Genomic DNA, 22,598 nt, shown 5'->3' on the forward strand with positions numbered 1-22,598 from the left:
ACTTCATACACTGTAGTTGTTCAACAAATATGTTGAATATTTCTAAATATCTCCCTGAAAGGGTTTTGACCAATCCTTTAAATTTCCTTTGGCCTCTTTCACTATTAACACTATTATGAGGATGAGGTGAAATTGCATTTAGAGAAAATGATTATGAGTGAAAAAACTGCTGTGCAACCGGTGAATTTATACTTCTTGGACCAACTGTGGGACAGCTTGAAAATTATCTGCAAAGGAACTAATCCTGTTTTTAAAGATCCCTGCACCTCACCTCGCAGCTCTAGGTGATGACATCAGAAAACCCAGAGTTTCATGTCCCAAGCCAAGCCTCGTGGACCTCGAAAACTGCAAGCCCCAGGATGCAGCGCGGCACAGGGACCCAGCGCCCCGCGCGCGGCTGCGAGCCACCGCCCTGGAACTAGGAAGACGCCCGATTCTTTTGCCCGCCACGCCGCCGGGCGCGCGCGGAGCCTGCCGGGACTTGTAGTGTCCGCGGCTGGGAGTGCCCGCTCCGGAATCTCAGTCACCGTCTGGTGGGGTAGAGGCGGCGCGTGCACGCGTGCGCAGTGCGCGGGCGGGCCGTCGTGGGCGCCGCTCCCGGCAGCTGAGTGCCTGAAGGAGCCGGGTCCGCGGCGGCGCGGGTGCTCCGGGCGGAGGCCGCGGTAAAGTGGGGCGTGAGGCGCGCAGCTCGGGTGTGGGTGTGTGGCAGGGGACAGCTGGGCGAGGGACGCGCGGCTGAGGCGGGTGTGAGGCGGGCACCGGCTGCTGAGGGGGCGCGGGGCCGCGCCTTGTCGCGCGTCCGCGGGAGCGCGTGCACCTGGGCGAGGCCGGGCTCACCTGTGCGTGGGCTCCTTTGCGCCCCGCGGCCCGCCCTGCAGGTCCCCTCCAAGGTTCACCTTCCCTCGGGTTCTCGCTGTCGCCGCCGCGGCTCGGCCCCTGTCCGGGATCCCGGTGGCGACGCCTGTCGGAGCGGCACGGCTCCAGGGCCGTGCCCTCCTCATCCCTGCTGCTCGCTCCTGCACAGCCCGGGTTCCAGGCGTGTGAGGACAGCGGGCGGCAAGATCGGGAGTGCGGCGGCCAAGGTCACGCGGGTGGGGTCCGGGAGGCGCCTGAACCCGGGGCTTGGGACTTGGAGGAGGGCAGCCTCGAGGGACGGCCCTGCCCGGCTTGTGGTTCCTTTCAGATGCTTTCTATTGACCCTCCCGGGAGAGCGAGCGTCCGGGAAGAAAGTGGTGTCAGGTTGAAAGCGCCCTGCTGTTCGTGGTGCTCTCTCTGCCTTTGCTAGAACCCTGTTCTGCTGCGACACCCAAGCAGAGCCTCGACAGAAAGTGACTTGCTGTTTGGGGTCAGGTCCCGAGGACAGGTTTAAGGAACAGATACTCAGGTAGTTTATGGCGCTTCGTTCTCTAGTTAGTCTTCCCATTCTTTCTAACACTTGCTTGGATACGTCGTTATCTATTTTAATAAGATTTTCTGTACTCGAATGAAGTCGTTGCCCTTTGTAAATTAGTTTTCTAACTAGAAAAGCTTATTTCCTGTGTGTTTAATGACCGGAACAAATAGCCCACTCCAAGGTTTATACCATTGTCTTTTATCTTAAAACTGTAGAGCAGTCTGCTTTCTTTCCCTCCCGAGTAGCTAGCGTCCTGCTTTTGCATTGACCGCCACTGGAAGAAGCTGCTGCAAAGTTTAGGAGAACGTTAAGTGGCTCAAGCTTTGGGGGCAAAAATGAAAAACCATTTTTAGTTTACAGCTGCAGTTGAGGAACTATTATTTCAAAAATAGTAACATGCATTTTGAATACAGTGTGTACGTCTTAGTTTCTCTTACCAATACTTGTGGCAAAGCATTTTTCCTCAAGTTAAATACTCCATATTTTGTACTAACTCTCTTAGGGAAAGTTCTTTTTTTTTTTTTTTTTTTTTTTTTTTTGTTTTTGTTTTTGTTAAGAGCAGGGATACGTTTAAACAAGAGTACTAAGTCAGGCAGAATTCAGATTAATAGGCATTTTATAGTGTTATAAATCCTGTAGTGTGCCAAATGACACATTTCTGAGAACTAGCCCGGTGTGGTTAATCTGTGCTTGTAGTAAAGAGTCAATAGCTTGTTACTGTGGGAAGTGATACATACATGTTGCCTTCTGTCTCCCTTTATCCTATTCATTAATAGTTTCACTGTTGCTGTTGGTGGGAAAGGAGCATGTTTGTATCTTTTTTTTTTTTTTTCTTTCTGTGTTTAGCAGTGTAGCAAAATAGGAAAGAGGTGCTGTGTACATCTGTTTGGCGGAGACTGAGACGGTGGGACAGGATAAGTATACAATTGTGAGGAAACGGCCATGAGTTCATAAGCAGGAAGGACCTTTTTAGAAGTATTTAAGGGTGTTAAGAATAGCATTGGATTCTTTTCTTTAAACAGTTATTGTGGGCAGTATTCAAAGATGGGATAAGATGCTTTGGGCAATGCCTAGGAAGGTACTTGAGAAAATAGTTACATCTTTATGTGGACTTTTCTGCTGAAAAACTGACCTGGGTCTAAAGCTGAATGAGAGTTCTTTACTGTTAAGTGCTTAGTCAGTTAAGTGCCTAGTCAGATTGCAGATCCCACTTTTCCCGCCTGTAAGCCAGAAGGAAATCTAAGAAATAATTTATTACTATGATTTAAGTCAGACTTTGTCATGGACATGTTAGGTGGTGGTCCCTTGTTTTGTTCCTGTTTTAGTAGCTGTTGAAAAAGAATTAGGAAGATGGCTTCTTGGTAGACTCTACTACCCATACAGGTGGACCAGGAGCAACTTTGCTTTGACTAAAATGTTTCAAGAGCTGTGCTAATGGGGTGCTTTTAAGCACCCATCCAGATGCTGGCTGTGAGCTGAAGATTAGACAAATAATCATCTTCCGTATGCCTGAACAATGCATTTTTTGGCATGTCAAGACTTTATTTAAAATTTCAAAAATTATTTCAAATCTGCAATAATAAAATAAGATCACTTCAGTAGGTGATAAACATTAAATTTTAGCTTTATTCATTTATTTTTACTATTTGTTGAGTATGCAGCATTTGAGAACAGATTGACTTGTATATGAAATTACTTCCTTTTGGCAGAAACATTCAGTAGCTTTAGATGCTTGCCTATAGTACTCAGTTATTTTTAGGAATACTTGTATGGAATGTTTTCATATAAAAAGAAGACATCCCCTTGAGGTTGCCTTTAAACTCAGCACTTGGGAGGCATCGAATTCCAGGCCAGCTTGGTCTACATAGTGAGTTCCAGGACTCAGGACAACCAGAATCACATAATAGAAAGAACCCGTCTTCCCATCACTGGGGAGGCACAGGCAAGCGGATCTCTGAGTTCAAGGGCAGCTTGGTGTATAGAGCTAGTTCTAGGATAGCCTCCAAAGCAATACAGAGAAACCCCGTGTCAAAAAAGAAAAAAGAATGAAAAAGAAAGAAAGAAAAGAAAAAAGATGTTCTGTTGATAACTTGCTACAAACTAGGTCTCTGTTACAATGAAACAGTTAGCTAAATAATTTAAGGATTAGTAGTTTTCCTTGTAGGTTCTGTGTGATAAAGAATATGTACATTTGTGATCCCTAGAATATATTTAAGTTAGCATTTATTTGTTTGATGAGCCATTGGACGAATTGAATAGCTTTGATTTTAAAAGATAATGTTTTAGCAATTTTTATACCATACTTTCTTTTCTTTCTTTTTTTTTTTTTATACCATACTACTTTCTTTGAACTGGAATTGTTCTTGAATGTAAGAGAAAATTAGAGTCGTGTAGGATTTGAATGAATTTTTTTTTTTTTTTTTTTTAGAATAAAATACTGTTTCCAAACAAAACTCAGTCTGATAACTTTACACACCAGAAGTTTTGGTTCTATGCCTTTAGGCAACCTTGCTTCTTCAAGATCCATTGGGTTCTTGGTTCTGGATTCTGTTTATCCTCTTCTTGAAGAAAAGATAGTTGTTAGCAGTGCCAGAAGAAATGATAGTTGTTAGCAGTGCCAGAGTTAGGAGTGATCTCAGAGGGCTTCTGATGCAGCTTTTTAGCAGGTACAGTAAATCCTCCCTGAGAATTTCCATGTCAGGTGTTCCTTCTCATTACTGCAGCGGTTATGCAGGTCCATATGCCATTGGATTATTGAGCAGACTGAGCTAGTGACAATAAACATAAGATAGTTTTAATGTTTATATTTTTAGTCATGTTTGAAGAATCTTCCTCTTTTTCCCTCATACCCCATGAGTATTATTATTTACAGCTATTAAAAGCTCTAGTCAGAGCTGGGTGTTGTGGCGCTCTCTTTCAATCCCAACAGTTAGGAGAAAGAGGCAGGCAGATCTCTGAGTTCCAGAACAGCCTGGTCTACATAGTGAGACCCTGTTTAGAACCCCCCCCCCAAAAAAAAAAGCTCTAGTAGATTATTATTCCAATTTAAGCATCAGTCTGATATTCAATTTAGAATTCCTTTCCTCTGTTAGAGTCTGGCCATTTACTGCCTAAAGCTCTTGGGATACAGAAGGATTGCTGTTTGTTACTATGTAATCTTTTGCTGTTCCTTTTTGGGGATTTGCTTGGATAGGGATGGTAAGAAAGAAGAATGGAAAAATGTACTTATTCCTTATCTGTTTCTCCTTAATTAATGGTGGCACATCTGACACACAAGCTAATATTTCTGATTAGATTTTGCCTGGAGCCTCCCTACTACAAAGTTACTGCGTAAGAAATTTCTGTGGCCAAGCCTTTTCCATTCCTCACTCCACCAGCTTTTTCCCTTTAGTGTGTTGAGGTGAAGAGGCTTAAGGATCTTTTTCTCTGTAGTCAGGTTTTTTTTTGATGATGCCAAGACCTCTTGAGTATAGCTATGCCTGCAGTTGCCACACATTCCAATGGAAACTCACTTCTTTGCTTGAAGTTTAAGACTGCCTTTCTGTGCCCTGATGCTTTTATTAAAAAAATATATATTTTTTATAATCAGTTTTCATTGTTCCCTTGCTCAGGGAGGCAGAGTTTGTTGTATAGTCTATTGTGAAACATTTCTTTCCTCGCTCTCTGTCAGTTGTTTCTACTGAAGGAAAGGTTGTTAAGGTGGTACAGAGTGCCAGAGCCTTGAGAGTTATATATGGCAGGTAGGTGAAGGCCATGCCTAACTGCACAGAGAGATGTCTGTATAGTATAGACTCTTTGTCCACAAATTGCGCCACCCATAGATTGAAAGATTTCATCTGTCCTGAGCATGTGCAGTTTTTCTTGTCATATTAACAAGTGTGTGTGTGTATGTATGTGTTAGTGTTGTGAGTAATCTAGAGGTGCTGTACAGCAAGAGGAGAAGGCATATGAGTTATGGGGAAATACAGCACCACTTCACAGCACAGACCTTGGTGTCCATGGGCGCCGGGGTCCTGAAACCAGTCCCTATGGGTAAGGGAAAACAACTGAATGTCCTCTGCTTTGCCTTTGTGGGATTCTGGTCCATATAGCATCTGATTAACAAATAATATGACATTCTGTGGTCTGAGGAGGTCTTTCAGTTAAAATGTACATTTCCCTTCCTTTTTCTTCTTTCTCTGATGTTTGTTTTGTGTCTTGCCTTGCTTCTTGGTTCCCAACTGAAGAGATAGCAACTGTGAATGATAATTTGGGACTAGGTTTTAAATCTCACTATGCCTTAGTACATCAATGTGAAGAATAGATTTGAGGAGGTGGGTTGATTATGCATTTATTTATTTATTTTTCTGATGCTTGCTTTACTGAGAATATGAATTCAAATAGGATTATAGTACTAGGGCCTTTTTTTCCTGTCATCTAAACAAACCAGTTAAATCTGCTATATGACTTTTTATCTGATGAAGAAAAAGCAGCTTTGTAGCTGGAACGCCCTCTCCCCCCAACATCTGATGCAGTAATTATGGGTTATTTCACACTTCATTCAGAAGGTAGTTTGTGAACACCTTCTACCATGGTCTTGTAGATTATGGAGAAACAGCAGTGAGTTAACAAAGAAATTCCTGCTCTCATGAAGCTTGCATTCCAGAGTGGGGGGAATACACAAGATGAAAAATAAGTCCTCATCTGTGTTAAAGAGGAGAGTGAAGTAGGGAAAGGAGATGAGAAGTGGGTTTGGAGGCTCTGCAACTTTAATTTAGGGTTTAGGGATGGATGTCTTCACAGAAGGAAGTGAAGAGGCCCTCCCCTGTCCTATACTGGGAGCTTGTTTGGTTAGTTTGGTGACAGATGAATGAGTAGGTGGGTGGGGGTGTACTGAGATGGAGCAGAACAGAGAGGTGAAGCCTTTTAGGTCTTTGTAAAGGCCTTGGTTTTTTTCTCTGAGTGGCATGGGATCCTGTTGAAATGACAGTGTTTCAGCCTCGAATGAACAGGAAAGTACTGGTGACTGGATTCAGTCCCAGAATTTCCTGTGTAGTTTGCCTTGAGGAGGTAGAGTTGGGCATCATCAGGCAGTACAAGGCATTGGAAATTCTACTACACAGCTGGAGTTAGCATCCACTTTACTGTGGCTTTTTTGAGAAACTGTAGTTTTAGGGGCCGTGGTGTAAGGATTCAGGCATTATGATGGCCTGCCCCTGTCACCTGGCAGAATGCACTCAGGCAGTACTCTGGTCAGCCCAGGGTTCCATGAGTACTAACTAGTCTGCAGGCAGGTGTAAAGGACCCCTTTAAAAGACAGACTCCCGCCCACTTAGGATCTCTCTTGCTCTTTGCTTTCTCTGCTCTCTTTGCTCTCTTTTCAGCTTTTCTTTCTCTCTCTGCGCGCACTCTTTCTCTCTCCTCTTCTGTTCCTGGTGTCTCTGTGTCTCTTCCCTTCCCCCTCACTTCCCTTTCTAAATAAACTCCTCATTTAAGCTCTATCTGCCTCAGTCACCCTCACCTGCTATGAAACCTGCTATGCTCTCCCACGTGGTCCCTTACCTTGGGACCCCCCACTCACTTTGGACCACCCCCTCCTTCTCCAGCTTTGTCCTATAACTGTACAAAAGAACAACCTTAAAGGGGTCCTTTACACCTGCCTGCAGACTAGTACTCATGGAACCCTGCCAGGTGACAGGGGCAGGCCAGCATAATGCCTGAATCCTTACATGGGCTCCCCTCATTTGAATCCTGCCTCTGCCTCTTCCCAACCCTGTGGCCTTGGGCTTTTTCTCATTTGTGATATTGTGTTAAAGATTAAACTAATGTAAAGATTAATGTTTAGGACAGCACTTAAAAAAGGTAAATACCTGTGTTTTTATTCAGTAAACACGTGAATTATGCTTTATTAAATTATGGGATTGCTTTGGTTGCAGTTTTGAGAATGGATCGCAGCGGGGCAAAGACTAAGAAAGTAAGGCAGTCCAAGCAGTAATCTGGATAGCAGCAAGAATGGAAAGTGGAAGGAGTCTGTATATATTTAAACAATAGAAACAACAGGATTTATTGATGTATTGGACATGGAGTCAGAGGGGAGAACTTTAAGCAAACATGTCTTCATGAGATGCTTTGCTGGAACTGCTGGAAGAAGGGTATAGTGGTTTTCTTAGATGGACAAGACAGGAAGGTCAGGTTTATGAAGGGAGTGTCGAGGTTCAGTTCTGTGAATTGGAGATATATGTTAGGGAAGTAAGTGAATTACAGAGCGTGGGCCGTGTATCTATGAGTCTAGAGTTTAAGGATGTTTAAGACTGAAGGTACCAGTCATGGAACAGACATGTGAAAGTGATCTCACTAAGAGACCAGGTTTAAATAGAAATGAAGCCTCAGGCCATCGTTCACAGGCCTGGGAGAGGCCCCTGAGGATTTCTGATGCTCTCTAGGATGAAAGACAATTATAATTATTTCATTTTTAAGAGAGGCTTTGTTTAGATACAGCTCAATAGAATTCATCTGCTTAAAGTTACATACAGTTCATTGATTTTTAGTGTATTTACAGTTGTAAAGCAGTCACCAAAATTTTGAATATTGTAACACCCTCCCCCCCCCAAAAAAAAACCCACATACCTTCCCATCCTCATTTCCTGCCTACCCTCCTGTAAGTAGACAGCTGCTAATATACTTGTTTTATGTGTTTATTCTGGATATTTTATGCCAGTAGAATTATATCATGTGTTCTACTGAAAGAGAAGCCATATCCATTAAGACCAAGTTTCTGGCTTCATTAGATTTTAAAGGTGAGGCTATAAAGATCTTTCCATTGAAAAGCTGCATTTCCTTCTTTGTGACTAGTAAGAAAGCTGTGGAGTGACAGTTGAGGTTATATGATTATTTTTTCTTTGATATTTCGTCTGGTGGTTTTAATGGTCCTTAGAGGTGTTTACATCTGATCACTCAGTGGATATTCCTTGTTGGTCTCATGTTTTCAGAGATCTAGAGTTCACAGACTTTAAGATTCAGATACTTAGTACAGAGATTTCTCTTTTCTGTTTGCCGTTTTTACACTCTCAGGCTATAGTGCTTTTATGTGAGGAAGCACACAAAGTCTGCTTGTATCTTTTTCTGTGAAATATCTATTCATGTCTGACCCTTTTTTTTTTTTTTTTAACTTTTGGGATATTTTCCTTGCTATTTCTTGGTAGTGGAAAATAGCCCTTTGTGGAATAAACATATTCTATTGACTCTGATCATGCATATTAATTTTTGCCATCTAAATTCTTTAAAAATTACTTGTAGTTATTAGTGATTACTTAAAATTGTTTCTGTTTTGTTTGTTTTTTGAGACAGTGTCTCTCTCATGTCCCTGGAGCTTACTTTGTAGATGAACTTAGTTTTGAACTCATAGATGTGCGGGCCTCTGCCTCCCCAAGTGCTGGGGTTAAAGACACATGCTACCACACCAGGCTCAAGATAGCTATTAACTTTTAAATTTGCTTTTTTAATGATTATCTTCCCCCAGTTGCCCAGTTCCAAGCAACTAAAATTGTGTTGTTTATTGTGCAGCTTTTCGTGCCTGTCTTTTTTCTATTTAGTATAATAATGATTTTGAAATTGATCCAAATTGTTGCATGTCAGTAATTACTTTGTACTATAAACCAGTGTTCTATCATTTAGTTGTGCTGCATTTATTTTCTGTTGACTTGCTGAGGGGCATCTTTGTCTCTAATGTATAGCCTGTAAATAAAGCTGCTCTGAGTATTGTCAATCTTTCTATGCTTACATGTTTTCTATGTTTTCATTTCTCTTGAGCTGATATATGGAATGGGATAGGTGGGTCACAAGTTAGAACTATGTGTGAAGTGGTTTACCATTTAATATGTCCTTGATGATACATTGTATTGCCAGTCTGCTTCAGTTTAGCTGTTCTGTTAAGTATATGTGCTACTATTTGTTTAAGCCCAGGATAACTGAAATGTTATTTACATGCAATCAATTTTACTCAGTTTAGTGTATAGTTCTGTGAATTTTGGCATAAATATACAACTGTGTAATTACCACAATCAAAACACGACCCTCAAAAAAATCTTTTAAGTATTTGTAGTTGGTCATTTCCCTGGCCAAGTACCGTGACCTTTACCATGGTGGGATGGCTGCTTTGCTCTTTTTTTCTTTGCATGAAGTTCATTAATTTTTACAGTTTCATACATATATACAGTATATTGTGGTTCTATTCACCCCTATTACCCTCTATGATCTACCTTCTTTTCTATTTCAAGTCCTTATTATCCCCAACTAGTCCCCCACTGGCTGTAGGAAAGCTTGTCAGGAAAGAGTGGAGCCCCATAGGTACTTTCTCTGTCTATGATGGAAACTTGAAGGGCCCAGTCTTGTGAAGGTATCCATAGCTGCTGTTCGTAATTGCAATGGCAGTGTCATTCTGGATGGCTGTATTTTGTGACACTTCCCTCCTCCTTACAGTTCTTTAATTCATTCTACCCCCATTAGTGGGCCTTGAGATGTGGTAGTGGTGGTGATGTATGTGTCCTGTGTAGGACTGAGCTCAACAGTCACTGTTTCTCAGCATTTTGGCCAGGTATGAGCCTCTGCTCTAACTATTGCCTTCTTGGCTCTAGTCTGTAAGTTTATGGTACTTTGACAACATGTCCATTTAGGGCAACAACTTAATGGCGTAGTAAGTTCTCCCTTTGAACCTCCGACCGCCCCATTAACAGATTTTTGATTAGGTTATACCAGATGTGCATTCCTTTTGTGGAGCAGGCCTCCAATCTAATCACAAAGTGGTTGGTTTATCCCTAAAATAGTTGGCTACTGTTGCTCCAGAGAGTACCTCTTGCCTGGTGCTGAGTATTGTAGCATACATGTCTGCAGGTCGGTGAAATCATTGATTGTGTTTCTCCTTAGCAGCCTTCTCAAGCCATTGGGAAAGGACTCTGAAACTCAGTTCCAGCTTGATTTCTCTGTCTTGTAGACTGATAAGCACATAGTTTGTATTTTACCACAAGTAAGACACAGAACATTCCATTACACCCCAAATGTAGCACTTTGCAGTTAGCGTCTTCTTCCCCTGGTGATCTGTTCTGTCTCCACAGCATGTTTAGTTTGCCTTCTTTCACTTAGCACAGTGCAGATGAGATTTCTATTGCTCTGTGCATCCATCAGTAGTTCACCCCTTTTCAAGTAAAGGTCCTTTGCACTGGCTAGAGCACTCTGCTTACTCAGCAGCAGGACAGTTAGGTTGTTTCTGATTCCTGACACTTAGTAATGTTGCTGTAAACAGTTGCTTACAGGATTTTGAGAGAACAGACCTTCATTTGATTTTGGATAACTTCCCAGAAGTTTAATTTCTGGTTTGTATTGTATGTATTTTTAATTTTATTAGAAGCTGTTGCTAATTTGTTTTTCAGAGTTGGTGAACTATTTTGTACCCAGCAGTGTGTATGAAAGTTCGCTTGTCTCTCATTCCTGACAGTGGGTATTAAGTGCTTTGTTAGTTTTGTGTAGACTGTTCTTGGAGGGGTTAAGAACATCTCAGAGTTGTTTTCAGAAATCTGTCATATCTTTCTGAATAATAATGAGCATCATTTGTACATCTTTGCTGATCTGAGATTTTTGCCCATTCTATTGTTGTTTGTTTTATTGAATTGTAATAATAAACTGTTCTTAGATATCAGTTATCTGATAGAGGTATACTGTATATGTTCTTCCATGTTTTTTGGATTCTTTTTATTTTTTGCACTGGTAGAGCTAGAACCCAGGTCCTTGTATATACTGAGGGCTGTAACACTTGTAAAGATTTATCTTATTTGTGTGGGTGTTTTGCCTGCATATGTGTATGTGTACCGTGGGCATGAAGTGCACAACAGAGGGCATCAGATGCTCTGAAACTGTAGGTTCTGGGAATTGAACCCTGGTCCTCTGGAGGAACAGTCAGTGTTGTTAACTGCTGGACCATCTCTCACTCTTCTAACAGGTTAAATCTATAGCTCCTCTTTACTTTCTGAAGAAATTGAATTTCGTGTGCTTTTGTTTCCCAGTTTGGCTTTTGCTGATTGAATTCTTGTGGAGCAGTTCAGTGTCTTCCTCTGTCTTCTATGTTTCTTGTAAATTGGTAGTTGAATATAGGAGAATCTAGTAACTCAATGAGATTTAGATAAAATCTTATGTTGATTTGAATGTCTTCTCCATCAGGAAGTACATAATACCTGGTTCATCTTTCTTTGTTGTTTAGCTGTTTATTCTGATTCATTTTATTTTGAATGGTTTAAAGAATGCTTGATAGGAGTCTAGTACCTAGGAATATGTGTTTAAGTATCCATTATTTTTTCCTACTGTCTTTGGTTTGTTTTTGAGACAGGGTCTCTCTGCATACCTCAGGCTGTCCTGGGACTCTCTCTGTAGACCAGGCTGACCTCGAACTCACAGGGATCCACCTGCTTCTGCCTCCTGAGTGCTGGGATTAAAGGCATGTGCCACCACTGCCCAGCCACTTCCTACTATCTTAATTGGAAAGCTCACTTCCCCTGTCAGTGTTGACTTCTGAGAAGTGGAAATGCTGATTTCTGTTCATAGGATTGCTTTGAAGATTAAGATTGTACTTAAAAGAGAACCTGCCACAGAGGCTAGCATATAGCAGTGGCCAGTAAATATTAGCTATTGTTATGTGAATTTAAAAATATTTTGAGGGATTGGAGAGATGGCTCAGAGGTTTAAGTGTGTACTGTTATTGAAAAGCACTCAAGTTCAAATCCTAGCACCTGTACCAGGCAACTCATTTATCCTCTTGTAACTCTAGCTCCACAGATCTGGTACTGTCTTCTGAACTTGGCAACTGTGCTTGTATGCACACATCCCCATGCACACGCACACTAAAATAAATCAGTCAGGTATGGTGGTACATGCCTTTAATCCCAGTATTCAGGAGGCAGAAGGATCTCTGTTATCTAGAGGCCAGCCTGGTCTACATATTGAGTGAGACCTTGTCTTAAAACAAAAAAATATATCTGGAATAATCTTAAAAGGTAGATCATCTTGATTTATGAAGAAATTAAGATTCAAATGGCTAACTTTTAGTGCACTTGGTTTTATTTTAGGGGAAGATCAAGTGAGTTATTTAACTGAGTAGAATGGCTCTTTGTTCACACCAGCTTGAGATTGGATTTAGTGCACATTTGTGGAGAACTTAAGTCCAAAAATGCTTTCTGCCAATGTGTCTGATGTTGGTGTAAGCTCCTGTTAACTGGTCTTACCTACATTGAAAAATGTGCTGCTTGTGAAATAGACTTTGTTTACTTAGAAATTACTTTGTCCTAGGAACTTACTGTCACTGTTTTCATTTTACAGTGTAATGTTCAAGCCCAGAAATGCCTTATGTGGATCGACAGAATCGCATTTGTGGTTTTCTGGACATTGAAGAAAATGAAAACAGTGGGAAATTTCTTCGACGGTATTTCATCCTGGATACCAGAGAAGACAGCTTTGTATGGTACATGGATAATCCACAGGTTTGTAAAAACCAAAGATTACCTTATAATAGCATAAAGAAGTTGCATTTATTACAGTATTTGATATAGATTATAAATTTGTCTTCCTAAACAGAACATATTTAGATTAATTTCCATTGGTTTAACTTTCTTCCCCTGTTGGTACCTGTATCTGTTCTCCTGTTTGAACTTCAGAGGGTAAACTTAAGTTTATTTGATTGAAATTAAAATTTATACGTGTTTATATATTTTCTCCCTCTTGTGAGGGAAGTAGTCTTCTTGTAGAAGCATTTTGACTAATCACAGATTTTAGATACTCTACCTAAGATGTGAGTGTTACTATTTGGAAAAACTACTGAAACTGTTTGTTGGGCACAGGTAATTCTTTCGTCATGTGGTGTTCACTTGAGTGCCAGTCACTGTGATGAATCTGTGACTGATAATTGACTTTAGTTTTGTTGTTCTCTTGCAAGTTTTAGGAATAGATACAAAAGAAAGAAAGAAAAATAGAATACTACTTTTAAGGGCTGAGAGATGGCTCAGTGAGCAAAGGCACTGTGGCCAAGTCTGAGGACCTGAGCTCTATTCCTGGAATCCATGTGGTAAAAGGAGAGAGCAGACTCCCCAAACTGTTCTTTGACACATCCTTCCTCCTACCCTCCTGCCCCAATAAATATATACATTTTTAAGAAATCCCACATTTAAGATCAGTGAGAGAGCTGGAATTAAAAATTGTCTGCTGAATACTTGAAAACTTCCCGCCTGTTTATTTCAAATCAAAATTATTCTAAAAGCTGAAAATGGAGATGTGTGTCATAGTGAAGTGTTTGGAAAGTGAGGGCCAGCTTCCTATACAGTATGTTGATTGTGCAGCCTGGGATAGAGTAGAAATTTTAGACAGTTCACCATGTTTCACATAACCAGTAACAGGTCTCCTGTAACTAATCTTTGTTCTTCATTACCTATACTGATAGGGTAATGTCTAAGAATTGTTTTATGCAGACTGGTGGTTACAAATGACCTTAGAATTAATTCAGTCTCCTTAATGAAAGAAAGCATCTCCCTGTTCTTCAGTTTAGATATAGCTTAAATGACACATGGCTAAGAAGTATGTATCATATTTGAAATAGTCAATTATTATTTTTTCAGAGCTAAAACCCAATTCTTTGGCTCTTCTCACCAGTCTTGATTTTACCCCCTGAGTCTCTACCATGTAGGTTTAGCCTTTTATTTACAGGCAATCTTGGAAATTTGGGTGGGTGGGATGGGTTATATTTTAATTCAGTTTATATTAGCTATGTACTCACTTTGTCTGATGAGGCTTTTTAGCTAGCTGTAGCATTCTCTGTCCTGTCCATGAGCTTACTGACACTTTGTTTTACTTGGAGGCAGTTACCTCACTGAGCAACTGCATGGTTATTATCTTCATTTACTTGGTCTCAGTCAGTGGGAGAAATAACAGGGCAGCAGAAATCAAAAGTTCATGTTGATTTCTTTTCCTCAGCATATGAATCAGATTCTTGCCGTTTATAGTCTCCTGTGTTTAGGTGGGACTGTGTTAACACTGAATCCTCTTTGGAAGATCTCAGCTATTGGTTCTTGCAGAGCCAGGGCATATGTTGTCAATGTTTCTCCCTGATTTGCCTCTCTTTGCAGAGAACCTTACAAATGATTCTCCTGAATTCTCCATAAAGCCCTTTGTTATTAGTATTATTATTTAATTCTTGTGCAGATTCTTCTTACAGTTCTCCCTTTATCAAAACTTGTCACTTAACAGATAAAAACAAAGATAGATACAAATGAAGTAATTTTTACCACATATGAAACACAGATTTAGAATCAGAAACAGGCATAGTTATAAAAAGCAGAGGGAGATGACATTATACTGGAGATAGTGACATTTAAAATTGACCTAGAAGATTGGTTTTGACTTTGGCCCAGAGGTAGAGTGATGATTCCTGGATTCACAGAAACAAGGGCAAAGGAACCATTGTAGGTGTCTGCAGTATGTTTGGATTAATAGTCCATCTTGGCAGGGAGGTGTCTTCTAAGCTTTGCATTCAGCTAGGTCTTTTCACGTAGAATTTTTGTGTGTAAGGGGCAGTGTGTAAGGCAGGTGCTAGTGATCGTCCCCAGATATACTAAGCTTAGGCTGTCCCACTGAGAACTATACTTTGAGCCTTTTGTCTTTTTTTTTTTTTTTTTTTTTTTTTTGGACAGGGCCACATAAAGCCCAAGCTAAACCTTAAATTCTATAGAGCTAAGGCTGGCCTTGAACTCTTGATCCTTCTTCCTCTCCTGTGCATTGGAATTACAGGTATGGAACACCTTGCCCAGTTCACATGAAATTTTTAAAAGACATTTGTCCCTTTTGTTATTAGTATATTGAGTTTTCTGAACATTGTATGTAATTAAAGTCTTTTTCTTTCCAGTCCTTACAGTTTTTCTAGCTTAAGCGAACTTTTTAAAATCTTGTTTCTCTCAGCCAGTATAATAGTCATTAGTGCCAAGTTTTTTCACCTTTAAAAATAAAGACTAAGATATACATCTTCCTAAAATCTTGATGAAACTATTAGATTAAGCCATATGAAATTGCCAATTTAGAGCCAGTTTGAATTACTGAAAAATAGCAATGGTTCTATGTCATTGCATATATCCAAGTGCTAAAGAGCTTTGGTAAAATAAGCAGTTCATTTCACCTCTCCTTGGGGAGCCACTTCCTTTTTTCACTGCTTTCTTCACCACTAATCAGTTTAAAAATTTACTCTAGTCTATCACAAGGACTCATTTTATAGCTACGTTTTGCTGAGGAAGTTGGTAATGATACAGAATTAATGGAGTGTCTACACTAGGAAACGAATTTGAAGAGACTTGAAAAGTTTAGTATTTGGCAAAATGAGCCAAAGAATTTACTAAGTATTTAAAAAGAAAATCAGTTAATATTTTTGAAAAAAGCAAAGTAGATTATAGCATAAAACTTAAACCATTTAAATGGCTCTTAACACCCTTTCTGCCTACTCTTCTGTTGGGTTTCCTGCTCCCTGGGGGGAGGGATTTGATGGAAACACCCTGTTTATTGCTGAGTATTCCAGTGTCTCTTACTCTGCATAGGGTCTGGCTGTGGGTCTCTGTATTTGTTTCCATCTGCTGCAGGAGGAAGCTTCTCTCAGGATGGCTGTTCCCTTCTTGGAGTCAAAAGGCCATTTTTTTTTTTTTTTTTTTTGACAAGGTTTCTCTGTGTAACAGTCCTAGCTGTCCTGGAACTCACACTGTAGACCAGGCTGGCCTCTAACTCACAGAGCTCCGCCTGCCTCTGTCTCCCGAGTGCTGAGATTAAAGGTGTGTGCTGCCACTGCCTGGCAAGGCCACTATTTTTAAAGAGATATATTTGATAAAGAAGTTTTACTGGATCAATGTAAAATGAATAATTTTTTAAAACTTCTTTAACTGTATTGCTTTGTGTTTCTAAATATTCTCCCATTGCTTTCATAGACAAAATTTGGTTTTATAAATTTTTAAGCTCACAAAGAATATTAGTTTAGCCACAATGAGAAAGACAGCTCTTTAGCTGTAGGATACACTATGGTGGAGCAGAGTGAGACTCAGCTCCTTATCTGAGTTGTCATCTTTTTACTTCGGTTCACTTTTTTGCCTGTAGGGGTTAGAACCTGTGACCTCACGAATGCTAGCTGGTGCTTTAGGCTAGTGTTCTACCACAGAGCCACACCCACAGTCCTATGTTGTTATCTTGATGTTAGATCTAGTAACTATGTAAACTGAAAAAAGTATATTTCTAAAAATTTTTTTTTTTTGAGACAGTGTTTCTCTAGCCCTAGCTGTCTTGTAACTCGCTTTATAGTCCAAGCTGTCCTGTAACTCACTGAGATCCACCTGCCTCTACCTCCTGAGTGCTGGAGCTAAAGGCATGCATCACTACTGCCTGGCATAAAATGTTATTGTTTTAAATTTTCAAATGTTTTTAGTACATATGAACTATATTATAAAATAAAAAGATAATGTTGGGTAATAATTGTATTTTAATACTTCCTTTTAGAACCTGCCTTCAGGATCATCACGGGTTGGAGCCATTAAACTTACGTACATTTCAAAGGTAGACTATATTATTTTTAAAAATTATTTTTTGTTGTTGTTCTTTGTATGGTGTTTCTGAAACAAAATCTTAATTATGTAGTGCAGGCTAGCCTTGAATCCTCAGTCCTCCTGTGTGCTGGGATTACATTTGTGTGCCATTCTGTGTTTTTCTCATTGTGTTACTTTCATGTGTGAATTCCTGCCCCTAGGTGGGAGTGTGGATGGAACGGAGTAGCTTCTCTCTGTCATTAAGCAGTGATGCTCAGATCCAGGAATGCTGAAGATTGTCACTGCTTACTATGACTAGAAGTTCTGTAAGTTGATAAAACTGGAAGAAATATGAAATTAATATATGAGATATGACAAATTATAGAAGTGATGTTAACTTTTATGGTCAGGTACATGGGTGTCAAAAAAGGGAGAAGTCGCTAAGGATGGTGGCAAACCTGTATTCCTAGCCGACAGGGGAATTGGAGGCAGGATTGCTAGTTTAGCTTGGGTTACCTAGCAAGGCACTGTCTGAAAATTAAATAATAAGTAAAAAGAGTAAGAGAGAAGTCAGCTAACAGATTCTGTCTTGACATTCTAGAAAGGAGTTCTGTTAAGTTTATTATTAGTTTTTAAAAGTTTTTTTTTCCCCAATTTTTAAAACTTAATTGCCTCTGGCATTTTGTTTTTATATATTTTTTAACATTTATGTTTATTATTTGTGTGTGTGTACATATATACATGTGTATGTGCATGCCTGCAGAGACTGGAAGAGGGCATCTGATCTCCTGGAGCTGGAGTTAGATGGTTTCCAGTCACCTGACATGGGTGTTGGGAACTGAAATTTGGGCCTTTGAAAAAGCCATGATTGCTTTTAACCTTTACACTCTCTCCAGCCCCATGTCTGTTTTATTCTGAGAAAAATATGCTGTCCTCATGGTGAAGGAATGAGGATTTCTCCTTTCCACTTTGCTTTTATTAATTTCTGTTTCTTAAAATTGATTTTGTGCTTTTAATTCCAGCACTTGGGAGGCAGAGGCAGGCAGACCTTTGAGTTCAAGTCCAGCCTGGTCTACAGAGTAAGTTCCAGATAGACAGGGCAACACAGAGAAACCCTATCCTGAAAAACCAAAATAAATAAATAAATAAATGAAATAGTTTTTTTTAGTGCTGAATTTTAATTTTAAAAAATTTTGATTATATATTTGTTTAATAACTTCTTGTTTGAGTTTTGTTTTGTAGACAGGTCTCACCATATAATCTTAGTTGTCTAAAAATTTACAGTGTAGTCAAGGCTGGACTTGAATTCAGAGATGGACCTTCCCTCTGCCTCTAGAGTGCTGGGATTAAAGATTTGGTAAACCTTGCCTTTTGACAGGGTCTTCCTATGTAGTTTTGACTGTTTCGAAGATTACTGCATAGTAATCTAGACCAGGGTGGCCTCAAACTCACAAAGATCCATCTGTCTTTGTCTCCTCAAGAACTGGGCCATCACAATTTGTCCGTCCGTCCATCCGTCCGTCCATCCGTCCGTCTTCCTTCCTTCCTTCCTTTCTTTTTGGGTGCTAGCTCTGTGGGTTTGTCTGTATGTGTAGCTTTGTTTTACACAAAAGTTTTGCATATCTGTTGCTAACTTAAAATATGAGGTGCAAATGGTAGTGACTCATTTAATACTGTTGACATTTTTAGTACTGTTGATGATAGTGACACAGTTAAACTTTTGAGCATCTGCTGTTGTCTTGTGGCAGATGTGGAGTGTTTTAACAGGACACCAATTTACAGATTTGCCTTGTCTTAGTGCTTTTATTGCTGTGAAACAACACCATGACAACCACAACTCATAAGGAAAACATTTAATTGAGGGGGCTCGATTACAGGTTTAGGGTTTCAGTTCATTATCTTCATGGTGGAGAACATGGCAGCGTGCAGGCAGATGTGATGCTGTCTACATCTTGAAATGCAGGCCACAGGAAGTTGGCTGAGATACTAGGCAGTATCCTGGGTATTGGAAACCACAAAGTTGACCCCCACAGTGACACACTTCCTCCAAATAATCCATACCCACTCCAACAAAGCCACACCTAATAGTGCCACTCCCTATGCTATTATTGGGGCTAATTACATTCACACTACCATAGCCTCTATTTAAGAAGCCCATCTTTATAGGTAAAATACTTTATCAGTTTTATAAAACAGGCATTTGTTCTTATTGGCAAAATATGTCTGTATTGTTCCTGGACAAGATAGATTATATATTTAAACAGAAACATTTCTGCTGAAGCCAAATGTAAAATTTCAGAAGACAAATATTTTCTGTAAATTGAGACATTGAAAATATTTTTCAGAGTAGCTTGTAGCCTGCCTTCTGTAGAGATGGTTATTGGGAGAAGTAGAATTCCATTGTCAGAATGAACTTTGACCCTCTGCCAAGTGCTTTTCACTGAACAGTGATAAGACTAGTTGTAATAAACTTTGGAGAATGGAGTGCTACCCATCTACCTGTATCTTATTTGTTGCCTCATGTTTTTTAAAATGGGAAATCGTGCTTGAAATGAAGGATTCGTTAGCTCAGTGAAGCAGGCAGGGAGTGGCCACTGTTCCCCGCTTTACTACTCCTAGTTAAAGTGTAACCTTTTTTTTTTTGTGCAGTGCCTCTCCTTCAACTCTGTCCTGCATCTTACTGTAGTTGGATTGTACAGTTTTATTGCCCTACTTTAGGCATGCTATTTTTCCCTAAATTTTATTCCATGAACAAACTTCATCATGACTGGGCTGTGAATTTGTAGTTGGGATTTGTCAGGAACTCAGATTAGAATTCGTCTTGAAATACAAAATATGAGTTATGTCATCAGGAACAGTCCAGCAGAGGTCATGAATAGGGTTCCTAGGGCATCTTACCCGAGGGATAGTACTGATGTAGTGTGACTAGTTGTTCTTCATTTAATGACCCCTGAACCAGAGGAGAACGAGTGCCATGTTGATTTCTCAAAGAGATTACGACCTTCTAGAGTTTTGGACATTATAAAAACAAGGTTGCAGTCTACCATGTTTGCCTACAATCAGCTGCCAACATAGAAATAAGTTCGAGATATCTATAGTTTCTATATTCATTGAGGGCATGTTGTAGGTTATGTTATAAAAGTATATATGTGACATAATGCCTACAGGTACACTTTCAACTTCTCACATCCTGGAGAAAAGAAGTTTATTCAAAGAAAATGTGGAAGTATCATTTGTCTTATAATTGTGACCCAGATTCTGTATCTAATTTGCTATCTAGGTTGTTTTTAATTTCAGATTGGTATGCTAAGTGGGAAATTGTGCATGTGGCAGATTATATAGTATTTGAAACTGAATATTGTAGCATGTGGAGAAGGAGTTACTCAGATCTCTTTTTCTTATTAGGTTAGCGATGCAACTAAGTTAAGGCCAAAGGCAGAGTTCTGTTTTGGTAAGTAGCCATATTTACATTTCTTTATTTTCTAAATTATATCATTCCATCTCTTAGTTCTTTTTAAAACATGTGTGTGTGTGTGACACAGCACTCATGTGGATACAGAAGTCAGTTCTCCCATTTTTCCATGTGAGTTCAAGGGATTGAACTCAGGCCCATCAGGCTTGGTGGCAAGTATCTTTACCTGTTGAGCCATCTTGCCAACCCTGTTTGTTATTTTCAATTAGGCTGATATACTTATAAAGTAATACAGTCACAAGAAACAAACCTATGGCTTAATGAATCTATAGGAAATTAATTTACAACCATCATCTAAGTGAGGGAATAAAACTTTGACCCTGGCTCCCAACCCCAAGTGCCTTTCCTTGTCTCATCCTAGTCATAACCTCCCCACATTCATGTGTAAGTAACTGTTATGATCTCACCCAGCAGTAGTTTGGGTTGGTTTTAATTCTCTACCTTATTTTCTCTATTGACCGCATAAATAATGTAAAGGACTTGGTCTTTTGCAAGGGGATGAGAGATTCACAACTTGGAGGCAGGAGAATTGAGGATGTTACATCAAGTGTGAGCAGGTGCTTAGTGAATGCCTAGGACAACTTGGGCTGTGGGAGAATAAGGAGTATTGGTGCCTCAAGGATCTCAAGCTAGCTGATAGACAGCTACAATACCTGCTGTTGTCATGTCATCAGTGACATTCCAGCATTCAGTAGATAGAGGGGATGTAGAGTCAAGGGTGCCATCATGGATGAGGACACCCCATGCTGGGAGCCAAGTAAATCGCTGACCACCATGAGGTAAATAAGACCTCTTGGGCAGAGGTGTGCGGGGGAGGAGAATTTGATGGAGGAAACTGAAGGCAGATGCTGGAGGCAGAAGTCTGGGTGTGGAATGTTAACAAGCAATGCATTTCCTTATTTTGAAAAAGAAAGTACACAAGAGTGCCTGAAAGACCTGAGGTGAATGAGGTTACTGGCTGCAAGCATGAGAGTCAACAAATAGATGAGTCAGTCATGTGAGTTTTGAACTATACTTAATGCCTTGAACTGGGATGGAGCAAATGGAGGTGAGACAAGCTGGAAGAACATTAGAAGAAAAGGTACAGAGACTTGGAGATTTGGCATCCACCCAGGCAGGTTCCATATCCTGATTTACAAATTGTGCTATCATGGGTTTGCTGATGTCTCTTTTGTATGCTGATTTCATTTCCTTTAGGCATATGCCCAGAAGTGGTTTTTTTTTTTTTTCTTTATATGTGGAAATTAGAGGTAAAAATGACCTGAAAGTAGAAAGGTTCAGGGAAGAAGAGAACCTATCTGTGGAACAGGATGCTGGGGTGTGATGCCTAATCTTAATCATCAACTTACAGGATTTAGAATCATCATGAAAACACCCTCTAAACACTTCTGTTCAGGAGTTTCTAGATTAGATCAACAAAGGTGGGAAGATCCATCCTAAATGTGAGTCAAACCATACATGGACTTGAAGAGGAAGTGAGCAGACCATACACATTCATCATTCTCTGCTTCCTGAGTGTGGATGCAGTGTGCTCTGCCATCTCCTCTTCCTGCTACCTTTCCTGCCAGGATGGGCTGTATCACCTGGAACTATGCACAAGAATTAACCCTGCCTTTCTTCCTTAAATTGCTTCTGTCAGATATTTTGTTATAGCAGTGAGGCAAATAACTAGAACACGGAACAAGAGAGGAGACAGGGAGGGTGGACAGAGTGGCAGTGAGACCTCTTGGCTTTTACAATTAATGTGCATTAATATGTGGAGAAATTTAGAGTGTGTTAAGAGAATGAGTGGTAGGTCAAACTAAGAATATTGGCGCCCTGTTAGTCTGTTAAAGTGGGAAGGGACAGAAATTAAGACTAACTGGTATAGAAAGGGGACTGTTTTATATTGAAGTTAAAAAGAGTACTTTTGGGGCAAAGTTAATGTTAAAGTTTTTTGTGTGTAGAGGGTGGCTTTCTCCTGCAGGTTGGTGTTCAGAGCAGTATCTGATAGCAGCCACATATATCCAGTAAGAAAAGCCATTTTGAACAGAATGAAGTTAGTTGCTCAGTTGCCTAGGGTGTTTGCCATTACTAAGAAACTTCTGTAAAAGTTGTACATTATTGCAGATTAGAATTGCAGTTACTAAATAAGAGAATGTTTCAGAGCCTTGGAATGAAAGGGTATTAAGGC

At 40.1% G+C, this 22,598-nt stretch overlaps 1 protein-coding gene across 5 annotated transcripts in view; it reads left to right on the forward strand.

The window, feature by feature from the left end:
- Positions 1-513: 513 nt before the first annotated feature.
- Plekha1 (pleckstrin homology domain containing A1) overlaps positions 514-22,598 on the forward strand; it is a 51,046-nt gene continuing 28,961 nt past the window's right edge. For 4 of the 5 annotated variants that reach the window (XM_051193167.1, XM_051193168.1, XM_051193165.1 and 1 more), the window contains exons 1-4: positions 514-662; positions 12,734-12,894; positions 16,928-16,984; positions 20,359-20,404. In XM_051193167.1, coding sequence (XP_051049124.1) covers positions 12,754-12,894; positions 16,928-16,984; positions 20,359-20,404 — 244 coding nt within the window. In that variant the 5' untranslated portion in view covers positions 514-662; positions 12,734-12,753. Of the gene's footprint in view, positions 663-944; positions 1,083-12,733; positions 12,895-16,927; positions 16,985-20,358; positions 20,405-22,598 lie in introns of those variants that run through there. The other variant, XM_051193166.1, reaches the window with a different exon arrangement.

The sequence above is a fragment of the Phodopus roborovskii genome, unplaced genomic scaffold, assembly GCF_943737965.1.
Source record: "Phodopus roborovskii unplaced genomic scaffold, PHOROB, whole genome shotgun sequence".
NCBI lineage: Eukaryota > Metazoa > Chordata > Mammalia > Rodentia > Cricetidae > Phodopus > Phodopus roborovskii.